The sequence below is a fragment of the Herpailurus yagouaroundi genome, unplaced genomic scaffold, assembly GCF_014898765.1.
Source record: "Herpailurus yagouaroundi ecotype Mexico unplaced genomic scaffold, PumYag 221, whole genome shotgun sequence".
NCBI classification, from domain to species: Eukaryota; Metazoa; Chordata; class Mammalia; order Carnivora; family Felidae; genus Herpailurus; species Herpailurus yagouaroundi.
The window spans coordinates 9,793,595-9,821,578 of NW_024412452.1; the positions used below are offsets into that span (position 1 = coordinate 9,793,595).

Genomic DNA, 27,984 nt, shown 5'->3' on the forward strand with positions numbered 1-27,984 from the left:
TGGGTGCATGACGTCAGGTGGAGCTGGTGCTGCGGCCACTGAGGCTGCCATCAGCCTTAGCTGGTGAACTGGGCCTGGCGCCTCTCCGGTGCCTGCCGGAGCCAGGCTGACCCACTGCGCACCTGCGGGGGCTTCTGCGTCTGAGCCACAGCCATTTGCAGGCTGGGAAGCAGTCCGGCAGAGAAGCTGAGGCTGCATTGCTGGGATTTGATGCACTAATCTCCTGTCTCCGCCGCCTTTCCCTCTGTTCGGTCTTTTTCCCTCCCTCCCTTCGTCTGTCCTTCCTCTGTGTGTCCATCCTCCTCTGTCCCTCCTTCTCTTTCCTCTCCTGGCTTTCTTTGGTTTTCTGCAATGATGAGACAGGCACCGACAGCCCGAAAGGTACTCTTGCTTGCTCTGGTCCTGCTGCCGGGTTGCCAGGGCGATGGTGGCAGCAGGCTGCTGGGGTGGGGGTGGGGGCTGATTGACTTCATCTGTCTACCTGGTTGGGGGAGGAGGGTGGGGTTGAAGGTGGGGGGCAGGGAGAGGTGTGTGTCACTGCCATGCCCCACACGCTGGAAATTTGCTCCCTGCTCTGCCTGATTTGGCCTCTGACTGAGTGTGTGTTCTGGGCCTTGTACCCAGTAGCCTCACAACCGTGGGGTTCAGGCAGCTTTTGCTGCAAACTGCCTCTGGGAGTTTCCTGCGAGAGGATTTGGGAAGCAGGTCCCTGTGTCTTCATGCCTTTAGCAGGACTACCTCACCCTTATCCTTTGCTAGGATGCCTCTTGGTTGTACTCCCAGCATCCCTCCCCCACCAGGGGGTGTATTAAGGGGCTTTCCCAGGGTGGGATGGGGACCCTAGAGGTCTTTGACCCTCAGCTATGGAGGCTAAGCTCAGGGTAGGAGGGGTGGGCGTTGGTCTCCTTGGACTCAACGTCTCCTAGAAGCAGGGTCTAGGCCAAATCTATCTTTGCTGGAGCTATGAGACTCTGTGTAGCAAGAACATAATTTGGGACTCAAGATTAATCATGTGTTTTAGTTTAAGGCAGTAGTTTATTTATGCTGCTGCCCACCTCCATGTCCTTTCTTGCAGCTGGGTGGGGTTACTTTGCTGAGCTCTGGGCTTCTGGTTAATGCAGTATTCATGGTTCTGTCACCTGAGCCCTCTGCCCTAGGGATGGAGACTGCTGCAGGATCTGGCCCTGGGGAATGGGGTAGGGTAGAGAGGATGGCTGCCTTAGGGGCCTGATCCCCTCTGCTGGGGTCGTATCCCTCACTTCTGGACATCTAGCATCACTCTGGTCACACAGTATTTCTAGGGAGTCTTCTGTAGAGTCTAGCACTTAAAGGAAAGGGCTGACCTGGGAAAGTCCTTGGGAGTGGTGGGTGGGTGGGGCCTCTGGCTCTGGGCTGGAGTGCCAGAAGGACTAATCTCTGGGGACCTCTACCAGCTGCTGCCTTTGGTCTCCTGTGGCTTAGCCTAGGAGACGGGGATTTCTGGGATATCCAGGGTGTTCGAAGGGGTGAGGTCTGCAAGGGTTGGGCATAAGTGGGACAAGGAGCCAATGGGGGAACAGGAGTTCCGAGTTCTTGGCGTGGGAACACGGTAATTCACTGGAGGGAAAAAAGGACGGGGTGGGGATGGGAGTGGGTAAGCAGCTAACTGTAGCCCCATTCCTGGTACTTCTTCTGCTCTCATTGCTGTCCCTTCTGCTGTCTTTCTGCCATTATCCTTTCTTTCCTGACTACTTCTCCTCCTCTGGCTCCTGTTGCCTGTCCAGACCACAACTCGGCGGCCCAAGGTGAGAAAAAAAAAAAAAAAAAACCCTCTGTACAAGCCACTGCTGAGAGTAGACACACATTTCAGGCATGTGCATGTGTGTGGGCATGTGTATGAGCAAGTAGAAGTTGGTCACGGTGCATCCTGGGTTCTCTTTTTCAGAGGAGTGAGGGGACTGAGGGTAGTGACAGGCCTCTCCTGCAAAAATGACTTCTTAGGAGAGTGTATGGGCCAGTAGCCTGAATGCAAAAGAGATATGAGAGTGGTTGTGGTTAATCAGGGCTGGCTTTCTTCAAAAAGGGCATTTTGACCAGTTTTGTTGCATGAATGGGGGTAGAAGTTGGAAAAAAGGTAAAGAACTTGGCAGTGTCAACATCGGGGGATAAGGAGCTGGGGGTGTCTGTGGGTAGCATGTGGTCTCTGAATGTCAGCCCACCAGGAATGCTTCAGGGCTCAATACTTCAAGGGAGAGCACTGGACAGGCCTGTCTGCTCCAGGGCCTGGGGCTTCAGAGAGCTCCTCTGCCTCAGCCCCACAGGGCCTGGGTAGATACTGCCTGATTAGAGCCCCTCTGTCTTACGGGGAGAGAGATGACAGAAGGTTGGCTGTACTGACCGTGTTTCAAGGGGGAGCCTAGGAGTACAACTTTCAGTCTGGCCCTTTTACCTGCAGGGTCCCCTAAAGTAGACCAAGGGAGGGAGAATCAGCTCAACTTCCAAAGAGTAGGATACAGAGCTTGGTACCTGCACTCCTAGCCCAGAATTCTCTGGGAACATGGAAGTTAGAGAACAAACTCCAGTTTGTTCTTTTGCTCTGGGAATGACATTGGGGTAGTTTTTCTTCCTGGGGGAGGAGGGTACAGGCCCAGAGCAATGATAGGACTGGGAGTATTTGGAAATTGCCAGAATGATCACAACTGGGTCACAGAGGGGAGGTCTGGGGAGTAAGGGATTCTGCTGTAAGTGGGTAGTGCCAGAGCTGGGAGGAATGTGGGGTCAGTGCCAAGGGAGGAGCATTATAATCTTATGTCTTCTTCTATCACTTCCTCCCTCTCCCCTCTGCCTGCCTCCCGCCTCCCCCGTCCTTTGTCACCATTTCTGACTTTGTCATTTTTCCTCTCTCCTTCACTTTGCTTCTCTGTTCTCACTGCGCTTTGATATTCTCTCTCACTGTCTTTTTCCTTCTGTGTCTCCTTCCCTTGACATATTCTCATATTCTGTCTCTCACCACCCCTGTTCTTTTTCTGGTCTGCCCCTGCCCTCTCTGAATAGCCCACCCGCCCAGCCAGTACTGGGGTGGCTGGGGCCAGTAGCTCCCTGGGCCCCTCTGGCTCAGCATCAGCAGGTGAGCTGAGCAGCAGTGAGCCCAGCACCCCAGCTCAGACTCCCCTGGCAGCACCCATCATCCCCACACCGGCTCTCACCTCTCCTGGAGCAGCACCCCCATTGCCTTCCCCCTCCAAGGTAAGGACTGGGGTTGGAGTGAACAAGAACCAAGATACAGAGGGCGCCTATGACCCTGGGAAGGATCTTGGAAATTTTCCAGGGTTGGGGGAGACCCAGAATTTGGATCAGCAGGGTGGGGACATAGCATATGGTTAGCCTGTCATTGACTTGGCTACCCTTTCTTTCCTTCTTCCATACTTGCCCCTTATGCATTGGTCTTTTCTCAGATGTTTGTATGCCACTTGCTTTTGACCCTGGGGCTCTAGAATGTTGTTTGCATACAGTCTTGTCCCTTTGCTCCAGCTCAACCTTGGTGGGAGGAGGGGGAGGCTGTGCACCCACTGAGGGGTTTCTCCTTTGTAGGAGGAGGAGGGGCTGAGGGCCCAGGTACGGGATCTGGAGGAGAAACTGGAGACCCTGCGGTTGAAACGGGCAGAAGACAAGGCAAAGCTAAAAGAGCTGGAGAAACATAAGATCCAGCTGGAGCAGGTGCAGGAATGGAAGAGCAAAATGCAGGAGCAGCAGGCGGACCTGCAACGACGCCTCAAGGAGGCGCGGAAGGTGGGACTTGGGGTGAAAGGGGCTGGCTGGGGAGCTTGGGACCCAAGCCACTGTACCAGTAACTGGGCCAGAGCCTAGAACATCCAGTGAGAAGGGGCACATGAGGCATCTCTCTGCTTGCACTCCCACCAACCTCCACTCCTCCTTAGGAAGCCAAAGAGGCACTGGAGGCGAAGGAACGTTACATGGAGGAGATGGCTGACACTGCTGATGCCATCGAGATGGCCACTCTGGACAAGGAGATGGCTGAAGAGCGGGCTGAGTCCCTGCAGCAGGAGGTGGAGGCATTGAAAGAACGTGTGGATGAGCTCACCACTGACTTAGAGATCCTCAAGGCTGAGATTGAAGAGAAGGGTAAGGGGCCAGGAGCTGCTGGGGGCCAAATGGTGGGCTTAGAACTATGTCTGAAAGTGTTAATGGTCTTCCCCAGGCTCAGATGGGGCAGCGTCCAGTTATCAGCTCAAGCAGCTCGAGGAGCAGAATGCCCGCCTAAAGGATGCCCTGGTGAGGTAGGATCCCCTCCCTGCTTGGCTCCGGAGCTCACTCTCCTGTCCCCAAATGTATCATAGCGCCCATTGCCAGTGATGTGGACACACACTTTCTCTCTTCTCCCTCCCCGCTTCCCCATAGGATGCGGGATCTTTCTTCCTCGGAGAAGCAGGAGCATGTGAAACTCCAGAAGCTCATGGAAAAGAAGAACCAAGAGCTGGAAGTTGTGAGGCAACAGCGGGAGCGTCTGCAGGAAGAGCTGAGCCAGGCGGAGAGCACCATCGATGAGCTCAAGGAGCAGGTCTGGGGACCCCAGCCTCTGGCCCAGAGGACCCCTCTCCCAGGTTGGTGCCTCTTTTTTCTAGGCACCTTTCAGCAGCCCTTTTCTCTGTTCCCTCCATGTAACACAGGTGGATGCTGCTCTGGGTGCGGAGGAGATGGTGGAGATGCTAACAGACCGGAACTTGAATCTAGAAGAGAAAGTGCGAGAGTTGAGAGAGACCGTGGGGGACTTGGTAAGAGAACAGACCCCAGATTTCCCACCCCGATGGAGGGTGTTTGGAAGACGCTTGCTGAAAGAGGGACTGACATAGGACCCCTTTGAGCAGGGTGTGCGGTGAGTGGCCCCACCCTGACCTTCTACTCTGACTCTGCTTTTCCTTTGCCTCTACTGCCTTGGCACCTTCCAGGAAGCGATGAATGAGATGAACGATGAGCTGCAGGAGAATGCGCGCGAGACAGAACTGGAGCTGCGGGAGCAGCTGGACATGGCGGGCGCGAGGGTCCGGGAGGCCCAGAAGCGTGTAGAAGCAGCCCAGGAGACTGTTGCAGACTACCAGCAAACCATCAAGAAGTACCGCCAGCTGACTGCCCACCTTCAGGTGCCTCCGTACCCCCTGCTGTCCACTCATGATTGCCCAGGGCTCCCTCCTGCCCCAGCTGTGCCTCATTGTCTGTCTCTGCCCCCAGGATGTGAATCGGGAACTGACAAACCAGCAAGAAGCATCTGTGGAGAGGCAGCAGCAGCCACCCCCGGAGACTTTTGACTTTAAAATCAAGTTTGCTGAGACTAAGGCTCATGCCAAGGTCAAGAAAATGGATAGACCAGAGAGTGGGGAGTGTTGGGGCATCCAGCCTGGGTGTGGCCGTAGGCTGATCTGGCGTGGGGTCCTGGACTTCAGGTTGCTGGAGGAGGGGGTGCTTTGTGTGGTGGTTTGGAAGACTCCTGAAGCAGGGGACCTGGTGGAGCAAAGCATGGTGGCTCTGAGACTCTTTTCCAGCCTGGCTGAGAGCCTGCCTCCCTGTCCACCTCACAGGCAATTGAGATGGAATTGAGGCAGATGGAGGTGGCCCAGGCCAACCGTCACATGTCCCTGCTTACAGCCTTCATGCCAGACAGCTTCCTTCGGCCAGGTGGGGACCATGACTGTGTCCTGGTGCTGCTGCTCATGCCTCGTCTCATTTGCAAGGTATGGCCAATCAACCTAATCACATGTTCAACAGGAATCTGTTGAACTTGCTGTGTGACAGGCATTGAGGATGCTGAGCGAAGATAGCAGCCAGCATCCCTGCTCATAAAGAGTTTATGATGTAGTGGAGGAATATAGTCAACAAAGTCGCAGAGGAATGTGTATTATAGATGGTGGGTTTTGATGAGGAGGTAGCTTCTTTGAGAGAGCACGGTCTGGGCTCTGATTTAGATGGGGTGGTGTCACTGAAGGAGTAACATTTGAGCTGAGACCCAGAAGATGACTAGGAACTAGTGGGGGAATAATTGTCAAGATAGAATTCAGGTAAAAGGGTAGCAGGAGCAGCAGGAGCTTTAAGGCAGGAAAGAGCTTGGGCTCACTGGCTCCACATTCCAAATCCTCATAACCACCAGTAATCACATCATTATCTTTTCCCTGTGTGAGACTCCCTGACTATCTAGGAGCCGTTTCTGCTTTTCTCCTCAACGTGTGTCCATGCCCCTGACGTAGTTGCTCAGTTTTGTGTCCTGTATTCCTGAGTCTGTGTTCTCCATCCTCTTCTCTGAGCCCCAGGTCCCTGGTGCTTCTTCCCACAGGCAGAGCTGATCCGGAAGCAGGCCCAGGAGAAGTTTGAACTAAGCGAAAACTGTTCAGAGAGGCCTGGGCTCCGAGGAGCTGCAGGGGAGCAGCTCAGCTTTGCTGCCGGGCTGGTGTACTCACTGAGTCTATTGCAGGCCACACTCCACCGCTATGAGCAGTAAGTGATCCCTGGCCCCACTCTAGGGCCGCAGGCTGAGATTGGATAGAACCGACATTGCCTGGCAGGTCTTGGCCTCAGAGGACCCTTCTCTGGTCTCTAGCGCCCTCTCTCAGTGCAATGTGGACGTGTATAAGAAGGTTGGCAGCCTCTACCCTGAGATGAGTGCCCACGAGCGCTCCTTGGATTTCCTCATTGAGCTGCTACACAAGGATCAGCTGGATGAGACTGTCAACGTAGAGCCTCTCACTAAGGCCATCAAGTACTACCAGGTCTGGGGCAAGAGTTCAGGCTTGGCATAGGAGGGAGGGAAGGTTTTTCCTGGTAGGGCTGTTGGCAGCATAGCCAAGGTTGTCTGTCCCCAGCTGGCTGCCTATGGCTTGGCTTGCTCTTAGAGGAGCTTGCCTGAGGATGCAGTTCCCTGGGGGTTTCAGATTCTCCTGTACCTCTGGAGTCCCATGATGACTGGGCTCCAATTACAGTTTGGGAAGAATTCTCCATCCTTCCAAGACCTAAAGATTGCCTGTTGCTTTGTCATTTCCCCTCAGCATCTGTACAGTATCCATCTTGCTGAACAGCCCGAGGACAGTACCATGCATCTGGCTGACCACATTAAGGTAAAGGTTCTGGGCCAGTGGTTGAGCCCCCTGTAGATATCAGAAATGGAGGACATCAGATCAAGAGATCTGACCCTCAAGAGGTGTCACATAAGACTGGAACAAGGTCAGATCAGGGAAGCCAGAGAACGAATATCTTTATGGGGGTCAGTGGAGGGTGGGGACTTCTTAGAGATGGATGGTGATGGTGCAGAAGGGCTCCTGTTGGGGGCTGACAACCACATGCATCTATCCTTACAGTTCACCCAGAGTGCCCTTGACTGCATGAGCGTAGAGGTGGGACGGCTGCGTGCCTTCTTGCAGGTGAGAGCACAGCTCGATCTCTTGGACCTCCTCCTCCTTGTTAACCCCCGCCTCCTCACCTCCAGCCCTAATGCTGACTTGGTTCCCCGTCTGTTTCATATTCTCTGAGTAGGGTGGACAGGAGGCTTCAGATATTGCCCTCCTGCTCCGGGACCTGGAAACATCATGTAGTGACATCCGCCAGTTCTGCAAGAAGATCCGAAGGCGAATGCCAGGGACAGATGCTCCTGGGATCCCAGCTGCACTGGCCTTTGGACCACAGGTTTAGGGCAGCGATGGGGGGAAGGAAAGGAAGCTGAGTAGAACCAGGAAGGGCTTAGAGTGTCAAGATCTGGATCTGGTCAGGGAACAAGAATGGTTTTAAGGTAACTGGGAACTGTGGTGCTGGACTCCGGGTGGGCTCCTGACTCTGGGCTGTTGCACAGGTGTCCGACACACTCCTAGACTGCAGGAAACACTTGACGTGGGTGGTGGCTGTGCTGCAGGAGGTGGCAGCTGCTGCCGCCCAGCTCATTGCCCCACTGGCAGAGAACGAGGGACTGCCTGTGGCTGCCCTGGAGGAGCTGGCTTTCAAAGCAAGCGAGCAGGTAGGCCTGGACGGCAGGGCAGACATGGTGGGGGAGTGATATGGCCAGTGTGGGATTTTCACTACTGCCCTCGGCTCCTGTAGATCTACGGGACCCCCTCCAGCAGCCCCTATGAGTGTCTGCGCCAGTCGAGCAACATCCTCATCAGTACCATGAACAAACTGGCCACGGCCATGCAGGAGGGAGAGTATGATGCAGAGCGGCCCCCCAGCAAGGTGGGTGGGGAGCTCTGTGGAGGGGCTTCAGGGGCTCAGGGGAACAGGACTTGGCAGAGCTGCTGCTGGTTGTGGAAGGACTGGGAGGCGGGAACGGGGAATCCAGAGGGCACCGCCCTGCTTAGAAGGCAAGGTTTTCCCTGTGCCCAGCTCTCTCTGGAAGGAGAATGTTGGTGACCTCCTCTCACTACCCCTGCCTCTGCTCTCGCTTGACCCCTAGCCTCCCCCAGTTGAGCTGCGGGCTGCAGCCCTTCGTGCAGAGATCACTGATGCTGAAGGCCTGGGCTTGAAGCTTGAAGATAGAGAGACAGTTATCAAGGAGTTGAAGAAGTCACTCAAAATCAAGGTGAGGGTGTAGGGTAGGCTCAGGAGCTAGGGGGCTGGGAAGTATGCTGAGGTACAGGTCAGCACTGAGTGTTGGGGATCTCCTGGGGCTGAGACTGGTTGAGGGTTGAGGGCACCTGTGATCAGTGTGGGGAACAGCTGTGGGCCTTTAGGAGCTTTCTGGTTCGTGCTCTGTCACAGGTCCCTGGGGGGGATGTAAAGGATGTAAAGGAGGGTGTAAGGGAACTGGACACTCTGACCTTCGCCAGGGGGAGGAACTAAGTGAGGCCAACGTGCGGCTAAGCCTCTTGGAGAAGAAGCTGGACAGTGCTGCCAAGGATGCAGATGAGCGCATCGAGAAAGTCCAGACTCGCCTGGAGGAGACCCAGGCACTGCTGCGGAAGAAGGAGAAGTCAGGCACCTTCCCTGGGCCCCTGCTTTTTCCACCCCTCCACCCTGCCAGCCAGTCTCCCTCCTAACTCATCCCCCTGTCCAGGCCCTATCAGAGTGAGACTCTCCCCAGGGGAGCAGATGCCATCTCCTTTCCCCACTGCCAACACCATTGTGTCACCCCAGTCATATCATGTGCTGCTGCTGGCTCCTCACCAGCAGGGCTACTCCAAGGACCTGTCTGGACTGAGAAATGGGGACGGGGCTCTGGGGAAAGGGCATTGCCCAAGCCCGGATTTCTTTTTCGCAGAGAGTTTGAGGAGACGATGGATGCACTCCAGGCTGACATTGACCAGCTAGAGGCAGAGAAGGCAGAGCTAAAGCAGCGGCTGAACAGCCAGTCGAAGCGCACGATTGAGGGGCTCCGGGGGCCCCCTCCCTCGGGTATTGCTACCCTGGTCTCTGGCATTGCTGGTGGTGAGTGCAGTGGGACAGGCACCATTGGCGCAGAGGAAATTGAATGGCCTCCCTCCTGTCCTTGGCCTCAGTTTGACTTCTACCCGCCTCTTACTGGACGTTCAGCTAGGAATGTGCTCGCCCAGTTTCACTCTGGCAGTTTTTCACCAAGTTTTTACTTCTCCTGAAGATATGTGCAGAGGTTCCCCCCGCTCCCCCAGCGCTGATCAAGGTGGGGCATTACCAAGCTGACCTCAGAATTACCATAACAGTTAGACTCTAGCATATGTCCCTTTTGGACCTGCAGTCTGGCCTTTCTGTCCCAGCCCTATATCCCAGAGGGTCATCAGCCTGCAGCAGATTGGGCTAACTCTGCTGCCGTATCCAGCCATGCCTGGTTCCTGCACTTGATTGCTTCTCTGCTTACACTTTGCATTTCCCCCTACAGAATTCACATGCCTTTACTCCATGGTGTGGTTGTCTGTCCCGTTGCTGACTTCTCCCACTTGGGGCTTGTGTACTGACCTCTGCCTGGTCTCCAGTGTGGTCAGGGCTCCTTACCTGGAGTTTTTCTGGTTATTGGGCCCAGGCTCCCCAGTTTTCTTGGATCATGGAGGTGGCTACTGCCATGTTAGTTCTCATCTGCTCTATAGTTTTCCAGTTTCTTACCTCCAAAAGACAGACTTCTTGCCCTAAAGCCCTCAAGATCTCTAGAGCTCCCCTGCTATGCCTGTCTTGTCACCTGGCCTCACCTAGGGTCTTGTTCTCATCAAAGCCCCCCTCACTGGTGCCTCTTGATCTTGGGAGGTGACCAAGTACCCTGTTGACTTTGGACTCCTGTGGTACAGTGGGCTCCTGTTCTTTGGGGAAGGGGTCTCCAGAAGTTACCACGTTGTGTTGTTTTAGCACAGGCTTTTTAAACAGATACCGGTTCAAACTTAACAAAATTTCCCACCAAAAAGAGTGTCTTTCGCCTCAGAACAGTGGGGTACCCAAGGAGCAGGAATGTGGCTGCATCTTCAACTTCAGCTTTTCTACTGCGGGAAACAAGGGTGCAGACATCTCAGGGTCTTGGGAGCATCCCCTCTGCCCTTCTTGGAGATGGAATATGAGGCAGAGAGGCTGGAACGCCACATGCCCCAAGTGCTTCCTCCACGCACACCCCCACTGCTGTTCTTCCTTATGCTCTGCACCCTGTCTCATGGCCTTATTCCTCTTAGCTTTCCTTCACACGTATTTGCTCGTACCCCAGATGCAGAGGGCAGAGGCAGGGTCTTATTAGAGGAGGAGTGATTAGGGTTTCCCTGTAGGTTGTGACCAGCATTCCTCTGGCGTGACCTCTTAGCCCCAAGTTGTCTAACTCCTCTCTCCTCTCTTCCTGCTCCCCCATGGGCTATTCCGATCACAGAAGAACAGCAGCGAGGTAGAGACCCGCCCTGGTGGGGGGTTACTGGGGCTGTGGGAACCCACCCTGGTGAGGGTTACCAGCCTGGGGGAGCAAGCAGGACTGGAGGTGGGAGTGGATAAGGAGAGGGGTTGAGTGGAGATGGGGCCCATCTTCAGCCCTCTCCACTTGGAGCTGATGGCATTTGTCTTGGTACACACAGGAGGCACCCCCGGGCAGGTACCAGGGTCTGTTGCAGGCCCTGGGCTGGTGAAGGATTCACCCCTGCTGCTGCAGCAGATCTCTGCCATGAGGCTGCATATCTCCCAGCTACAGCATGAGAATAGCATCCTCAAGGTGAGTTGTTCACAAGGAGGACTGGGGTGCAGGTGGAGCCCCCCTGCCCCATTGATGATAGATGGCAGGGCCTTCTGTCACCTCTCACTGCCATTCCTCTTCTTTCCTTCACAGGGAGCCCAGATGAAGGCATCCTTAGCAGCCCTGCCCCCCCTGCATGTGGCAAAGCTCTCACCCCATGAGGGCCCTGATAGTGAGCTAACAGCTGGAGCGCTGTATCGTAAGACCAGCCAGCTGTTGGAGACGTTGAATCAACTGAGCACGCACACCCACGTAGTAGATATCACTCGTACCAGCCCTGGTATGGAGCCACCAACCCCTGAGATTAATAATATACCCCCTCCCTTTGCCCCAGGGATGTAACCCCTACCCAGGCAGCTGCCATACTGTAGAGGCTCTTCCTGGCATTGCTTTTTGGCCTCAGTGTTCAATTTGCTTGATTCACCCATTACGTACCTGCTCCATGAGAAGGTCTAGTATCTTCACTTTCTGACTCTTAATCCAGTATAGCTGCCTGCTTGGGCCTTGGTGGGCCTCACTAGCCTTCCCTCCCCACAGCTGCCAAGAGCCCGTCGGCCCAGCTCCTGGAGCAGGTGGCTCAGCTCAAGTCCTTAAGTGACACCATCGAGAAACTCAAGGTTAGCTCAGACCCTGCCCTTCCTCAGTCTACAGAGTTTGCTTCATAGTGTTCCCTGGTGGAATCCTTAGCACATTTGTTTCCACAGGCACTCCCATATTTCCTTTGAGCCCAGCCCTGTGATAAGAGGTAGAGGGCAAGGTGGGGTTCCTGCTTTGGAAGCTCACTGTCCCAGTGCAGACAGAAGACAGATTCTCATCAACAAAATGGGTTGAGCTAGGATCATCTTGAGAGTGTGTGGTTTGGGTGCAGCTTCTTCAGTGCTGAGATCACTGTGGGGTAGAATGGTTGTGGATGGCTTCCCAGGGGCCGTAGAATCTGAGTTGGACCTTAAAGGATAAGGATCTGTAAAGTAAGGATATTGGATAGGGATGGGGTTGGAGAGCAAAAGTGTGATGACAGAGAGGACCGGGTCCCTGCCCCCTGATATTAGTGTCCCTGTGAAGCCAGGGAGATACTGGGCTAGCCTGTGCGGGTCCCCTAAATGAACCCTTGTTCCACTCCTTGCCAGGATGAGGTCCTTAAGGAGACCGTATCTCAGCGCCCTGGAGCCACGGTCCCCACTGACTTTGCCACTTTCCCTTCATCAGCCTTCCTCAGGGTAAGAGGGAGCATCGGGGGGAGGATGGGCAGTATTGAGGGCTCACGCGGGTCCTTCCCCTCTCCTCCAGAATATGAAGAGGGTTTTGGGGTCTCAGGTCCAACAACTGCACATCCTGAGTTGCCTGTCCAAGTCTTACTTATAAGGGACTCAAGAGTGCTTGCAGTGCTTCCAGAAATTCAGTATTTTAGCAGTTAAACATCTATGATTTTTGACACCAGGAGAGACTCAAAACTCCCGTGTCAGACTATGTACCTCAATTCTGATTTGAAATATGTGGTCACCATAGTTTAGGATCCTCAAAGCCTATCTCGCAGGGACTGCCTTAGTCTCCATGCTCAGAGGCCTTGTGAGTGGCACACAGCTCAGGTGACCTCTTCCCCTTGCCAACTCCCAGGCCAAGGAGGAGCAGCAGGACGACACTGTCTACATGGGCAAAGTGACCTTCTCGTGCGCAGCTGGCCTTGGACAGCGACACCGGCTGGTGCTGACCCAGGAGCAGCTGCACCAGCTTCATGGTCGCCTCATCTCCTAAGTGCTCCTTCTCCTCTCCCACACCCACCCCTTGCCCCATCCACTTCTACCCTCAGCCCTCCTGGTGCCACTCTGCCTGATGCACAGCCACCTCAGTTAGTCCCCATTGTAGAACCGTGTGTGTACAGCTGTTCCTGCCCTACTCAGCTTCACTTCTGCCAGTCAGTGCCCTGCTCCTGCCCCTCGACTTGGGTTCCCCTATTTCCATTCCCTGGCCTCTGCCAGAATTTGCTGTTCAGCTGTTCCCTCCTTCCTGAGGGGCCTCAGGGCATGTGGGGGATAGGCTGAGACCCCACCACCAAAGGTTCAGTGAGGTCCCCCTGATAGAGGACTTCACCCCTTGATTAAAGCAACTTCTGCTTCAGTGCTTTCTGTGTGTTGTTGGGAGTGGGACTTGGGCCTTTCAGCTCAGAGTGGGAGTGGAGAAGAAGGGATGCTGAGGAGGCTTTGGCTGTGCCAAATTTGAGAGACCGATAGAATGTTCACGTGCAGTAAGTTACTGTGAACAAGGGGGAAAGGGCTGGACCAAGGGCTTGGCACCTAAGTTCATCTTCAGTTAGGAGAGCTGGGACTTAGGCTCAGCTACCCAACCTCCATGTGTCTCTCAACCAGTTCCTGTTGACGGCAGAGGGACCTTTCCAGATGCAAACTGGGCCATGTTATTCCTTGCTTTAAATCCTGAAATGATTCTTCCAACTAAAATGTAAAATTTAGATAAAACCCTGAAATAGTTTCTCTAAGTATCTAGAGTATAAAATTTGAATTCACTAGAATAGCACACCTACTAGAATAGGCTGTCTATGATTTGGGTCCTGCCCACCTCTCCATCCTCTTGTGGGTCTACTTGTCCACATGTGCCTTGTGGTCTAGCCTTAGTGAATCCCTACGGTTTCTTTGCCACCCTGTGCTCTCTCAGACTCCTTTCCACTGCTCAGAATGCTAGCCCCCTCCTGCCCTCTGCTCCACCTCCCTGCCCCCATCCCACCTCAGGTGACATCCTGTTCATGTATTAAGACCACTCTGACATTGCCACCTTAGGGAATCTCCAATTCCTGTTGCTTGTTAGGTGCTCCTCTTCTGGACGGAGCAGAGAATATGAACCTTTTTTCCAGGTGTGCTTGGATTTAGTTGTTTTGTTACTTGGCAAGGTCTCTAATCTTTAGTCTGTTTCTGAATCACAGCATGGAAAGAATGATACCTTACAGGGTTGCTGTGAAGGCTAAATGAGATAATGCACATGGGCTTCTAGCGCCGTGCCTGGTGCACGGCAGGCTTTCCTCTCTTCCCCAGCACACACACCTGCAACACTGCTTTATGCCAGGAAGCCTCTCTTTCCATTGTAATCGTTAGTTAACCCATCTGTCGCTCACTTTAGACAAACTGAGAGTTCCAACAAGATGTCTTTTATTTCTTCATCCCCCCAAACACAGGAGAAGAGTACATGTTTGGGGACGAGAACTGTGAGTTTCATTTTGAAAATGAGTTTGAGGTGCTTGTGAGAATGCCCGAGTGCAGATGGCCATTGGCAGTTGGAGCCAGCTGGGTCTGGAGTTTAGAGAAGTCTAGGTTGGAGATACAGGTAGGGGAACGAGCTGTGTCATTGGTGGTTGGAGATTTGGATGAGGTGTAGTGTCTTAGTTCAGGTTCCTCAGAAAATTGAGCCGGAGGCAAAGCTGAAGTGCTAGTGCTTAAGGCAGCTGCAATCTCCAAGCACTGAGATGGAGGAAGAGGATTGAGGGAAGCTAGGCAGGGAAGAAAAAGAAATGAGGTATGTTTTTAGGAGTTGGCCGCTGCTTCACAAAGACACAGCTAACCCCTTGCCTGTGTGTACTGTCTCTGGATAGACTGTTGAGAAACACTGTGCCCAGCTGGAACATTCCATTGGGATTGATGGAAGGATGGAGAGCAGATTCACCTCCTCTTCCTCCTGTGTTCTTTTGTTGCTCCAAATTTTCCCTCCCTCACTTGCTGGGATTGCATTACTTGGCCACCAGGAAAGCCGGATCCCATGCCCTGCAGCCATCCAAGTCCTGAAGTAGTGAGGTGAGCAGAAAGGCACTGGCCCAAAGGACTTGGCCAAGGCAGAGCAAGCAACTGAAGGCCTGGAAATCAGGTGAGGCCTCAAGTCACCCGAGGAGAGTGTCCAGGGCAGGGGGAGGCAAGATCCCGGGGCAGTCCTGAGTGTTACAGAGCCTGCAGTGGAGCTCAAGGGAGCATCCATTGGAGAAAGGTCCCCAGAAGAAGTGTCACAAGGCCAAGGAGGAGAGGTAGTCAGCAGGCTCTGATACAGCTCAGAGGTCCTGTGGGCTGCATTCTGGAAAGTAGCACCTGATTCTCAGATGCCTGATGAGCTGACCAGAGCAGTCTTGGTGGGATAGAGGGAGCAGAAACTGGGGCATGGTGGCAAGAAAGGGGAGAGAGCAGCGTGTGTGCACTGTGTCCCAGTGTTCAATCGTGGAAGCTGATGCAAGCATCACTACAGATGGTAATGGGAGCTCCTCATGGGGCCCAAGAGGTTTCTGGAAACTGGGATGTGATGATGGGGTAGAGAAGCCTAGTGAGGCACCCTGTACCAAGGATGGAGCACAGCATGGGAAGAACCTCCTTTGATGCATCCACTCAACTCCCAGTTGTGCCATGAGAACCAGGCAGACTGGCTGGCGATTGGCAGGGACAGGGTATAAACAGTCTCAATTTTGTCACCTAGGAACCCCTCTCTTTTTGGGGTTTTCTTGGGCAGATTCCTAGGGTCAACATCAATTTCCCCAATATAGCAGCTTTGTGAAGTAAGAATAAGGCTCATATCCCAGCTCTTCCTCTTATAAGCTGTGTGAATTTGGGCAAGTTGCTTAAGCTCTTGTTTTCAGTTTCTGTATCTGTACTGAGGCTAATAGCACCTTCCTCAGGTGGTATTCCTTCCACAGGTAATTTCTAGGGGAAGATTAAATGAGATACCATGTTTGACACAGGTACTCAATAAAAAAGGATATTTGGGAGAGGCTGAAACTGAATAAATGAAATACAAGTAGCCATGTTCCTAAGACATACATTTATGACACAAATAATCATATTTTGGGTCCCAAGGGATAGGCAGTCCTTGGCGCTCAGCTTTTAGCTTGTTTTCATGGTCTGTTACCATCTTACTTTCTGCCGTCCAGGTACTGTTTCCTCCTACTCTTAGCAGGCCAAGACTGAAGGAGAATCAAAGGTTTGTGGCATTCTCCCTCCCCACCCCAATTTGAATTTGCTCGCTTGGTTCCCATTTTCTGTGCTACCCCACAGTGGGGAGCAGGAATGGAGGCAGTACGGAGACTTGAGTCTCTGCTGGCTAATCCTAGGAAACGTGCAAGGCCCCAGAGCTGACTGTGCCCTACCCAGCCTTGGAGCTGAAAGTGAACCAAGGGCACGTGTGCTCCACAGCTCCAGGTGCCCAACTGGGGCAGCTTCAGAGGATGGAATACCTTTACCCCTGTCAAGTAGGCCCAGGGCACCTGGAGAACATGGGACCTGAGGGTGAGGGTTCCTCCTACCTTCCTGTGGGTGTTGTGATCCATGTAGTTCTCTCCAATATGTATGTTGAGAAACATGTCATTCATCCAGGCTTCTTTCATCTTTACCACATGTGCAAGCTGAGACTGGCACTGCTGCTCCCAGGGACAGATGGCCGTTACTGCTGAGGTGCTCAAAGGGGTGGCCTGGGACGTTTGGCTTCCATTCCTCCCCGGAAGCGTGGGGAGTTTGGGAGTGAGACCTGGACTCGTCTTGTTTAAATAACTGGTGTCGGAGTAAATAGATGTCTGTCACTCTGTGTTTTGTTTTGTTACTTTTTATTATGGGAAATTTTAACATTCAAATGAAGAGCATAGGGTATAATGAATCTCCATTTGCCTGTATTTACCATTTCATGACCATTCTTATTTCCTCTACACTCCTTCACTCTTCTTTCCCCCCAGATTGTTTTGAAGCAAACCTCGGGCATCATCTTACCATTTCATTTCAAAGTATTTTAGTATCCCTAAAAGATAGTTCTTTTAAAAAAAGAAACTACAATACCATTATCGTGCCCCAAAACTGTACTTCATCAAATATCCAGTGTTCAAATTTCCCTGATTGTATCCTAAATGTTTTGTTTTACAGCATGTATATTTGGGTAAGGTTCAAGGGAAAGACAGCACACTACAAATAGTTGTCTCTTGAGTCCCTTATTCTAAATTACCATTATTGCACCAATATATGCTTTATATGTATATACTTTAAACTTTATTTTTAATGTGTCAGCAATTTATACACGTATTATCATCTTGAGAACACAAACAACATAACATGGAGGAAGAGTGAGAACATAGGTTCCCAGTACTTAGTCACTAATGATTGTGGAGAGTTTCCTTTTAGGCTTTTTTCTCTTTTTTTTCTTTTGAGAGAGTGAGAGAGCGAGCGTGCATGTGTGAGTGGGGGAGGGGCAGGAAGAGGCAGGAAGAGAGAGGAAGAGAGGGACAGAATCCCAAGCAGGCTCCGCACTGTTAGCACAGAGCCCAGCATGGGGCTCCCATCTCATGAACCGCAAGATCATGACCTGAGACGAAATCAAAAACCGAATGCCCAACTGACTTAGCGAACTAGGTGCCCCTGTTTTCTATTTAAAATGTTAATTTAAAGATGTCCTGCCATGGCTCTGCAAGCATAGAGCTGCCGGAAGGGGAGTACAATGAAAACAAAATGGACCCAAAGTTAGGAAGAGATAAAGAAGCAGAGTCAAGAGAGAATAGACGTTGAAACTAAATATAAGGATTTCCTCCATTCAGATTGCTAGCCTCAGTCTTCACCTGGGCTGCTGGAGCAAAATACCACGGATGGGATGGTTTATTGGCAACAAACATTGATCTCTCTCAGTTCTGGAGGCTGGGAGTCTGAGATCAGGGTGCCAGCAGAATGAGGTTCTGGAGAAGGTGCTCTTCTGGTTGCAGGCAGCTGACTTCTCAGACCCTTACATGGCAGAAAGTAAGTAAACTCTGTGGCCTCTTAGGAGGGCACTAGTCCTATTCATGATGCTCCACACTCATGACCTAATCACCTCCCACAGACCCTACCTCCAAATACTGTCACATTAAGGATTAGATATCAGCATGGATTTTGAGGAACACATTTAGTCCATAAGGGCATCCAAGTAAGTGCTAAGAAATTATATCTTCCAACCCCACCCTCACCCTAACAGACAGTCTTCAGATTGTCCTTTAATTAACCAAATTGATGGGCCCCATTCATCTGAGAAGGAACAACCTCCTCACAGCACTGTACCCGGAAAGGGGGCAGAGGGAAGGAAAAGTGGTGGGACGGCAACCTGCTTTTGAGGTTCTCTAGGTGTTGGGTAGTAGAGCCTTCGCTTTGGGAAGCCTGTCAATTAGCTGGAGCTATGGCCCTTCAACTTTATAAATGATGCTGTAACATATTTCTACTGAAGAACTGCAAGATTCACCAAAAAATGTTTACAGAAAGGGACCAGATACCCAGGCAGTATGGCAACGTGGGTATTGATCATGAGCTGAGTGCCTTCGAACTCTCTGCTCCACAGGTTAGGTTAGAAACTCCAAACCCATGACTTTTGATTGAACAATGGGGCCAATACCAAGTGAAGCTTTGCTTCACGTGTGACAACAGGATGGAGCTACAAGAAAACAAACACTTCCGTAGAATATAACTGAGAAGCCCCTTGAACTTCCTTCAACCAAGCCATACCTACTGGCCAAAGATGTTGTGCTTTTCAACCGACAGAGGATAGTGGAGATGCCATTGATGCCACCTTTTACCATAGGAAGGGACATGTGAATGTACAAGAAGGTGATGGAGCTGCGGTCAGCACTGGATGTAGCGGATGCAGCAGGATAAAGAAGGATACAGAGCAGTGCCAAGAAAGGTTAACTTTCTCCATCCCTATCCCTGCCCAAATTCTGGATTTATAAGCACTCAGGTCATTCTATCCACTTTCAGAGAATTGGCTTAGGGGAGAAAGAAATGCAGAGATTTTTTGTCTCCTGAAATTGCTAAATAGGACTTCACAAAGAGGTATATGAGGGTCTGAGATGACTGAAAAAATTTGAATTTAGAAGGTGGAGAATTTTATAGGCATTCGAGTCACTTCTCCCTGGGCTGCTGAGCCATTCACAGTAAACCACAGGTATGGTAAGTCCCACTATTCTCGCCTTGTTAGTGAGCAGGAGACAGCAGATACATAGCAAGTAACATAACAAGTATGATATCAAATTACATAAACCAGCTTGCAATGGTAAAGTTAAGAAAAAGACTGTCCAGTAGTTTTAGTTCTGGGACAGAGAAGGGTTTCCAATTTAAAGATTTGTGTCCCCAGAGTCATGAGTCCTTTTTTTGTTTGTTTAATTTTTCATATTTTATTCCTAGTATTAATAGGTTAAGAAAGTAGAATTTCCCAATTATTGATTTATACTGTTTATAAACACACAAAGTGCTCAATTTCACAAATAGTGATATTCACTGATCTCTTTAAATGTAATTTCAATCCTTATTTTGAGTGTAATAATAATTTAATACCTAAACACACACAAAATATGTATATCCTGAACTACAGGAAGTTGAGGAAGTGGTTTCCATAAACCATATTTGATTTTAATCAAGTACACATTTTCACAATCAACAACTGCTAACAAATATGTTAATAAAACACTACCCCAAATGCTTATTCTGGCATCAGCGTTTTAAGCAATTCCATTCCAACTACTGCTAAAAACATGTATTTTAGAAGCTTTAATCTGATCCAGGAAAATGAGTTCTACAACTTGACAAATATTATTGTCTAAGCCCCAGAGCTTTTAAGTCAAAAAAGCCTTCCAACACAAGCATTCACGTGAAATTTAGTTTCTCCCCAAAATCACTTGCTATCTAAAGAAAAGGACATGGAAGGCAATTATCTTTTTTTTTTTTTGAAAGTTTATTTATTTTGAGAGAGAGAGAGAGAGAGTGAGCGAGCATGTGTGTGAGTCAGGGAGGGGGAGAGAGAATCCCAAGCAGGCTCTACACCCAATGCATTACATGCTCAACCAACTGAGCCACCCAGGTGTCCCTGAAGAAAATTATCTTTTAAGGCAGATAAACAGTAGTACAAAAGACTATATTCCCATATCATCTACTTAAGAGAAACACAAACCAGTTTACTATCTTTTGTTAAATTTTTTATTTAAATCCCAGTTAGATATTAGTTGCGGGTGTACATTATAGTGATTAAACCATTTAGTATCCTTAATAATCTGTTAGATTACTGTTGCTAGGAACTTGGGTTCAGGTATCACAGGGTAAAGGTGACATTTAGATTTCACATATTAAATAGCTATAGTAGGGGCAGGTGGTTAAATAGTTACATATTTATATATAATATATGATAACATTAAATAGTTATAGTAGGGGCTCAGTCAGTTAAGTGTCTGATTTCAGCTCAGGTCATGATCTCAAGGTTTGTGAGTTTGAGCCCCACGTGGGGTCTCTGCTGTCAGCACAGAGCCTGCTTCAGATCCTCTGTCCCCCTCTCTCTCTGTCCCTCCCCTGCTCGTGCTTCCTCTATCAAAAATAAATCACTTAAAAAAAATAAAAACAAATAGCTATAGTATAGCTTACAATGGCACAAAGTCATCTAATATAAGTACTACTTCATCATTTAGATAGTCAAAAGTCAGAAGGAACTGTGTGGTTTGCAAGATAATTTAACTTTTGTGTGGTCATTAAAACCCAATGAGTAATCAAGTATGGTATTACCAAAGCAGGCAATTAAAATCTCAAATATCACTCTAAAATTGAAGACATGAAAATTTTGTTTCTCCATCTTTCAATTACACGGATCTTACTGTAGAAAATATTCAGTTATTATATATGGTTTCCACACAAGATACTGAAGCTTCATAAATTACAAAAAGTGTCAAGATCCATAGTAGGCTTCGTCAAATTATTTTTCAGCTCGTTTCAAATTTTCATTCACAGTAATCACGAGTAACCTTAGCAAACTTCCCTGGGTCCTTTCAAATCAAAAAGATGAATCCTCAACTTGTACTTACCTTGTCTTTCATTTGACATTCCCTTGTGCGTCGTTTCAGAATGAACTCTATGGCAATGTCTTCAAGAATATGCACGGTCTTAGTGTAAGTATTCCAATCATCCGGGGTACCTGGGTGGCTCAGTTGGTTGAGTGTCTGACTCTTGACTTTGGCTCTGGTCGTGATCTCACAGTTTGTGAGATGGAGCCCCGTATGGGTCTTGGCACTGACAGTGTGGAACCTGCTTGGGATTCTCTCTCTCTCAAAAATAAATAAACATTAAAAAAAAGTATTCTGATCATCCACCAAACAAATGCATTATATATTGCAATTCTTTAGAAAAAGTCTTCTCTGTACCTCCGCCATTTTCTTCATCAAACACGGGGTTTTCTATCCTATCTTCTCAAGGTCATTTTTATTCTTCAAGTCTGTTCTTGGTGTTCTGCCAAGGCTATTCAGTCCTGGACTTAGTTGGATGGCTGTGGTGCCAGGTTTGGAACAGAGCTGGAAGCAGTGCCAAAGTCTCCCCAAGTCATTTCTCAGAGACTGGAGCTGGTGTTATGACAAGAATGGGAGAAGCCTAGGATATCTATGTCACTGCCTCCATGGTTAGATTTGGAATGGGTGGTGGGGGCAACATGACTGCTCGTGGCAACCTCTGAGGATGGAGGGGGAAATAGTGACTTTGCCTCCAGGTGGGGCTAGGAGTAAACTTAAACTCCCAGTGCTAAGTTTAGTAGTCCTGGGCTTAGAAACATATCATCTCTTGGTTGCAATGTTACTATTACTCAACTTGGTGATCTGTCCTTCCTTGAAGCCCAGATCTAATTTGGGATGAATGTCTAGTTCTTGAGATTCTTTGGACATCTTAGATACTTGCTTTACCTACTTGAGGTGATTTTGCAGAAGGATGTTAAAGTCAAAGGCATCACCCCGATCTATGAAGTAAATGTCAATGAAAGCACTATGCCCAGTGTAGTCCCAGAACACAGTAGAAGCTGGAATCTGCCCCTATCTCCTCATCAATGGTAAGATATTGTTTTTTGTTGGTCCCCAAGCAAGGAGCTCCTGTGATATTTTATACTTGAGTTGATAGGCAACCTTTCATTTTGAAGTGATTTGGAGGTGCCCAGTCTAAGCAGGCTGGCCCAAATTCCAGCCTGTATCTGCTGTAGGAGGCCCTGGGCAAAATCTGGTAGATGTTGACATCTAGCTTCATACACAGGTCAAGTCTTGTATTTCCACCTTGCTGCTATATTGGCCCTGCTCTCCATGCCTGTTAAATCTCTTTTAATCTCTCGGTTCTTAATTTCTTTTTTTTTTTAAGTTTGTTTATTTATTTTGAGAGAGACAGAGTGTGAGCAGGGGAGGGGCAGAGAGAGAGACAGAGAGAGAGAGAGAGAGAGAGAGAGGGAGAGAGGGAATCTCAAGCAGGCTCCACACTGTGAGTGCAGAGCCTGACACCGGGCTCCAACCCACAAAACTGTGAGATCATGACCTGAGCTGAAATCAAGAGTCAGATGCTCAACTGACTGAGCCACCCAGGTGCCTCTCTAGGTTCTTTATTACTTGATTTTTCCATATAATTTATTTGTCAAAGGAACTGTTTCTCAGAGTTTGAATTTAAAATACATTCTCATGGTGTTAATAGGTTCCTTTGCCTTTCACATTTCCTATAAATTGTTAGCTTTTCCTATAAATCACAGCTGTGATTCTCAAAGTATGATTCTCTGGCCACCAGCACCAGCACCACCTGGAAACTTGTAAGATATGTTAATTCCTACCCCACCAGAGGGGCTGGTCATCAAAGCCAGCATCCCATGGCCTTGGGAGGCTTAGCATCCCATTTTTGAAGTCATCAGTTGAAGAAACAATGTCAAAACAACTGGGGTAGGGAGGGGTAAAATATTGGTGAGGTAGTAGTTGGTCTCTTGATGGGATGACATGCAAGTATTTCTAGGTTTCAATCAATGAAAAATTTAAAAACTTTTTTTTTGCATCATATCAAAACAAATGGAATGGTAGACTTATGGTTAAACAGTTAGCTTAGTTGATTTAATGTACTGTGAAAACTGTATGACTACTGAGGGTCCAAGTTTCCCTGCCTTTCTTGGAGAAGTGAGAGGACAAGTGTTCACTAGGTTATCAAATCTTGACACTTTCTAGATGACAAGGTAGCTCAGATATGGAAGACCCTCTCCTGGAGTCTTAGATCACCTAGGTACTTAGCAGCTGAGAACACCTGGTTTAGAAGACCCTTGGCTGGGTCCTTCACCTGCAGCAATGGCTTGTCAAGTTTCTGTAGAGAGTTGAAAGCCAGGCCTGTTTTCCCTTCTAATCTTAATGGAAAGAGCTAGCCCAGGACTGGCTGTTCTAGAAGATAGTGAGAACCTATGCAAACAATTGAGCAAGGACCAATAGGTGAAACTCAAGTTTTGTGAACTTGTGGAGTAAATACAGCTTGCCTACCAAATTGTGAAATCAAACTTTGTTTTCCAAAGTCTCAGTGGACAAAATCTAAGATAAATTACTTTAGACCCATATGGACACTCCTTTGTTAAAAAAAAATGCTGTAAATATTTGTTAACACTCATGGAACAGACTGCCAGAAGAGAATGGATTTTACTGTAAATTAACTTTTTAAAATGGATTAAAAAAGAAAAAGAGCACTTAGACGCTTAATACAATGATAAAACACAAGTAGTTGACCACAACTTGTTAGAGTTTTCCTATATATTTACACAATGATATAGGAAATTCATTTTTCAGTGGGAAAAAATCCTAACTATTTTATAAAGTAGGTAGTTGGACTCCTGTTTTTGTTTTTGTTTTTGTTTTTTTTATGTAGTTTTGAGAGAACCTGAGTGGGGTAGGGGCAAAGAGAAAGGGGGACAGAGGATTTGAAGCAGGCTGTACGATGACATCAGTGAGCCAGATGCAGGGCTCGAACTCATGAATGTGGGATTATGACCTGAGCCAAAGTTGGACACTCAACTGACTGAGTCACCCAAGTGCCCTTGGGCTCCTGTTTTAAATGAAGACATGTTTTCTGAAAAAGAAACATCCCCCCTGACACTAGGTCAGTGGGGATATAGAATGACTTGGGGTGCAGAGGCTGGAACTTACTTATCCATTCTACTCTTGATGGACATCTGGGTTGATTCCAAGTTTGAGCACCTATAAACTACGCAATGTAAATATCCTTGTTTACTTGGCCTGGTACACATGTACAAAAGTGAAATTGCTTAGTCATTTTGATGAGGGAGTGTAGGGCAAGCGGAGGGCAAAATACAGGCTAACAGCACCCCCCACCCCAGGAAAATATGTGGGATATTGCTCGGACACTCCTGGCTACCCAAGAACAAAGCAAAGGGGTTTAAGTGCTTGCCATGGTAATGTGGGAAACTAAGGCAAATGAAAAATTGAATTTCTTTACTGCCTACAGCCCACTGACAGGTCCTTGAAACCTGCAGAGTCACCTCCCTCTAGGAGCTCAGCTACCTCAGGATGACACTTTGCTAGGGGCAAAAGAGAATCTTAGCTTTACATTATCCCAACCTCAGGGATCCTGTAAATCTACTTCCTTTATCTCAACTGCCCCAAAATATATGCTGGCAATCATGCTCCAAGCTTATAGTCTCCTGATGTGCATATGAAGGGTCTCATGACTGAGGTTTTATTAAACAGTAATAAGTGGTGTTTCCCTGGCAACAGCTAGCCCCTCAAGGTCCTGGAAACCTTGTTCCCAAAATACCTTAGAGACTTCATCCCTCACCCCCTCCCAACCTGAGGGTATATGAGTTACCCATCACACCCCCAGTGCAGCCCTTTCTGCCCATGGGTCTGTCCCCATGCCTTAATAAAATCACCATTTTTGCACCAAAGACATCTTCAAGAATTCTTTCTTGGCTGTTGGCTACAGACCCCATGAACCCCCCCTATCGCCCCAAAACTTCATTAATTTGGTATGTGTATTTTCATCCTTATTAACTATCTCCACATTGTTCTTGCAGAGTGGCTGTCCTGGTTTACAATCCCAGACCAGGATGGATCTCCTTGCCTGGATTCAAGTGCTCCCCTGTAGAGAGTGGGGGAAAATAAGTGTTAGGAAGAACAAGGAAGTTTGGCAAGGAAAGGCCTTGGGTGCCAATCCAAGGAGCTCAGACTTCATTTGACTGCCCTGGAAATCCTCTGGTGATTTTGGAACAGAGAACAAAATGCAAAAATGCGGTTTTAGGAAGGTGACCCTTTAAAGCTGACAGTTGGTTTGTGTTGTGGGGAGAGTGGGGATGGTCATGGGGCTGGCTTAGGCCAGCAGCAGGACTCAAGTTCACAAGACAGAGATTTGTGGGGTGAATGTGCAAAGGGGGAACTGAGCAAATGCCATGGGACAAGAGATCTGGACCATACCAGCTCTACCAATGCTTGTCCTTGAATAATCCCATTAGACCATTGCACACTGCTGGTGGGGGTATGCTTACCACATTCCTTCTGGAAAACACTGTGTCATTATTTAGCAAAGATGAAGATGCAGATACCTAATGATCAGAAGTCCCAAAATATACCAAAACAAACAGGCAAACAAAACCACTTCGAGACGAGGGACTTCAGGAAGGAAGGAATTTTCAACAATGTCAAAGGTAACAGGCCCGTCAAGAAAAGCCCTGAAAAGCATCCACAGACTTCGGCTATCAGGAGTCTGATGATGAGTTTTGCCAGAGAAATGTTTGTGACATGGTAGGAACAAAATGCAGAGCAGAGTGGTTTGAGGGCAGAGCAGATGGTAGCAAAAGGTAACTGCGTGTGTGACGTGCTGTCGGGATGGTTGGCTGAGCACAGACTCAGCACACAGGAACATTTGGGATGTGATAAAAGCAGCATTTCAAACTAGTGGATAGAGGATACATAATTTGACAAATGGTGATGTAACACAGGGGAACAATAATAAAGTTAAATCCTTGTCTTAAATTCAAGTCAGACGGCTTTTAGAACTAGATGGAAATATAGGTGTACTTAAACCTGGTGGTGGTTAAAATGTTTCTGAGACTGGCAACAAAACTAAAACCTTAAAGGAAAATATGGATAAATTTGACCTCATTAAAGCATGCATGCACACACGTGCACTGGACCTCCTGGAAAAGAAGGAAAGGTCACTGACAAAATTGAATAACAAATGACAAATACAGAAAAATATTTACAATAGATGATAAATAATTCTTATGCATAAATAAGAAAAAAGAGAAACACACTGATATAAGCATAACTACGAATAGCAATTCACAAAAACTCCAATTGTTTCATATTAGCTGCAAAAAAGTCAACCTCAGTAGGAATCAAAAACTCTAGTTCGAGATGAACTGAACTCTTACATTTACTTCTCTTCCCTCCCTAAGTTCATCTGAAATTACTTTTTTTTTCAATGAAATAAAGGAAAGAAAAGGGAAAAAATTCCAAAGCAGTGCTGGAAAACAAGTAGAGTAGTTATCCCTTACCCATGGGGTACATATTCCAAGACCCCCAGTGGAGGCCTGAACTGCAGATAGTACCAGGCCCTGTATATACTGTTTTTTCCTATATATAACATACCTATGATAAAGTTTAATTTATCAATTAAGCACAGTAGGATATTAATAACAACAATAATAAAATAAGACAACTATAGTAATATACTATAATGAAAGTCATATCAATGTGGTCTTTCTCTCTCTCAAAATAGCTTATGGTATGGTACTCACGCTTCTTCTTGTGATGCTGTGAGATGATATCAGGCCCACGTGATGAGATGAAGTGAAGTGAAAGACGTAGGCACTGTGACATACCGTTAGGCTACTTCTGACCTGCTGATAAAGGAGGATCACCTGCTTCTGGACCACAGATGACTGCAGGTAATTGAAACTGCAGAAAGTGAAACTGTGGGTAAGGAGGACTCCTATACAGTAGATTCTTTGGGATCTGACACCCAGCACCTTGTCCCTTTGGCAGGAAAGTCCTCCAGCCCCACTCTGTTCATGTGGTTCATGAGGGACTGCCATGTTCTTGCAGAGTCAGCTTCCTAGCCGTGGCTGAATGACCCAGGCTTGGGCACAGTTAGGGGAGGGGATGCCTCTCACTCACACCTCCCTTACCTTGTGTTCTATTTTATGGCACAAACACATCATAGTCAATTGGAAGACCAAATATAGCTTTACCGGTTGGTAAAGACTTAGAAACCTTGTGGTACATTCTTGGATAGGCTCTCTTAAGATCCCTTTTGCCCTCCTTTTTATTTAATTTTTTTCTCACATTTATATTTATTTTGAGAGAGACAGAGAAAGAGAGCAAGCAGGGGAGGGGCAGAGAGAAAGGGAAAGAGAGAATCCCAAGCAGGCCCTGTGCTGTCAGCACAGAGCCTGTCTTGGGGCTCTATCTCACCAACCGTGAGATCATGACCTGAGCCAAAATCAAGTGGGATGTTTAACCGACTGAGCCACTCAGGCGCCCCTCCTTTTCGCCTTCCTAATTGCACAGATTGGAAAGCCCCAAACCTTATTTCTCAGTATCCATTGCTGTTAGAGTTCTGGATATAAACTGGGTTCTACCAATTGACTATGCTTGCATCACATTTGCTGAGGAATCTGCCTCCTAACATGGAGAAAAGAGGGAGTCACCTGAGAATTAGGTAGAGTAGGAAACCCTGCAGCTCTGAGACAGTGGGCATCATGGCAGCCAGTGGCAGTGGGGACACTTTGGGCGTGTGCCCCACAGTCCACCCTGCCTGTCCCTTTGTTCACACACAGCAATCGAATGGCTGTTTTCCTACAACAAGGCAGAAAGGCTCTCAAAGTAAATAAGAACTCTTGGAATAACGTTTTTTGTTTTAAGCCAAAAAAATGTAAATAAGAATGTGCATTGGTTGACAGCGAAGGTGGCATTAGAGCTGGACAGAGCAACAGTCAAGTGCTCCAGGGAACTCTCGGTGGACACTGGACACAAGCAGGACAGCACTCTGCTGCCAGGGCAGTTCCCTCCCCATTTCTTTTATCTGGAAAGATCCTCAGCCTGCAAA

General features: G+C 48.7%; 2 protein-coding genes and 1 pseudogene across 12 annotated transcripts in view; 2 read left to right on the forward strand and 1 right to left on the reverse strand.

Annotated features, from left to right (window-relative positions):
- Positions 1-13,252, forward strand: part of DCTN1 (dynactin subunit 1) — a 30,876-nt gene extending 17,624 nt beyond the window's left edge. For 3 of the 10 annotated variants that reach the window (XM_040458449.1, XM_040458447.1, XM_040458448.1), the window contains 27 exons: positions 364-381; positions 1,764-1,784; positions 3,034-3,225; positions 3,571-3,768; positions 3,918-4,122; positions 4,199-4,277; positions 4,399-4,558; positions 4,668-4,772; positions 4,947-5,138; positions 5,227-5,343; positions 5,574-5,726; positions 6,323-6,483; positions 6,587-6,755; positions 7,032-7,100; positions 7,341-7,403; positions 7,516-7,665; positions 7,829-7,990; positions 8,074-8,205; positions 8,426-8,551; positions 8,799-8,941; positions 9,230-9,396; positions 10,784-10,798; positions 10,983-11,116; positions 11,231-11,417; positions 11,675-11,754; positions 12,265-12,354; positions 12,752-13,252. In XM_040458449.1, coding sequence (XP_040314383.1) covers positions 364-381; positions 1,764-1,784; positions 3,034-3,225; positions 3,571-3,768; positions 3,918-4,122; positions 4,199-4,277; positions 4,399-4,558; positions 4,668-4,772; positions 4,947-5,138; positions 5,227-5,343; positions 5,574-5,726; positions 6,323-6,483; positions 6,587-6,755; positions 7,032-7,100; positions 7,341-7,403; positions 7,516-7,665; positions 7,829-7,990; positions 8,074-8,205; positions 8,426-8,551; positions 8,799-8,941; positions 9,230-9,396; positions 10,784-10,798; positions 10,983-11,116; positions 11,231-11,417; positions 11,675-11,754; positions 12,265-12,354; positions 12,752-12,889 — 3,426 coding nt within the window. In that variant the 3' untranslated portion in view covers positions 12,890-13,252. Of the gene's footprint in view, positions 1-13; positions 382-1,763; positions 1,785-3,033; positions 3,226-3,570; positions 3,769-3,917; positions 4,123-4,198; positions 4,278-4,398; positions 4,559-4,667; positions 4,773-4,946; positions 5,139-5,226; positions 5,344-5,573; positions 5,727-6,322; positions 6,484-6,586; positions 6,756-7,031; positions 7,101-7,340; positions 7,404-7,515; positions 7,666-7,828; positions 7,991-8,073; positions 8,206-8,425; positions 8,552-8,798; positions 8,942-9,229; positions 9,397-10,783; positions 10,799-10,982; positions 11,117-11,230; positions 11,418-11,674; positions 11,755-12,264; positions 12,355-12,751 lie in introns of those variants that run through there. The other 7 variants (XM_040458442.1, XM_040458441.1, XM_040458444.1 and 4 more) reach the window with 7 other exon arrangements.
- A 114-nt stretch (positions 13,253-13,366) lies between these two features.
- Positions 13,367-27,984, forward strand: part of LOC121019228 (electrogenic sodium bicarbonate cotransporter 4) — a 99,908-nt gene continuing 85,290 nt past the window's right edge. For both annotated transcript variants that reach the window (XM_040458459.1, XM_040458457.1), the window contains exons 1-3: positions 13,367-16,566; positions 17,691-18,799; positions 24,953-26,824. The gene's annotated coding sequence lies outside the window, so the exon portion shown is untranslated. The remainder of the gene's footprint in view (positions 16,567-17,690; positions 18,800-24,952; positions 26,825-27,984) is intronic.
- LOC121019125 (adaptin ear-binding coat-associated protein 1-like) lies at positions 21,395-27,636 on the reverse strand (annotated as a pseudogene).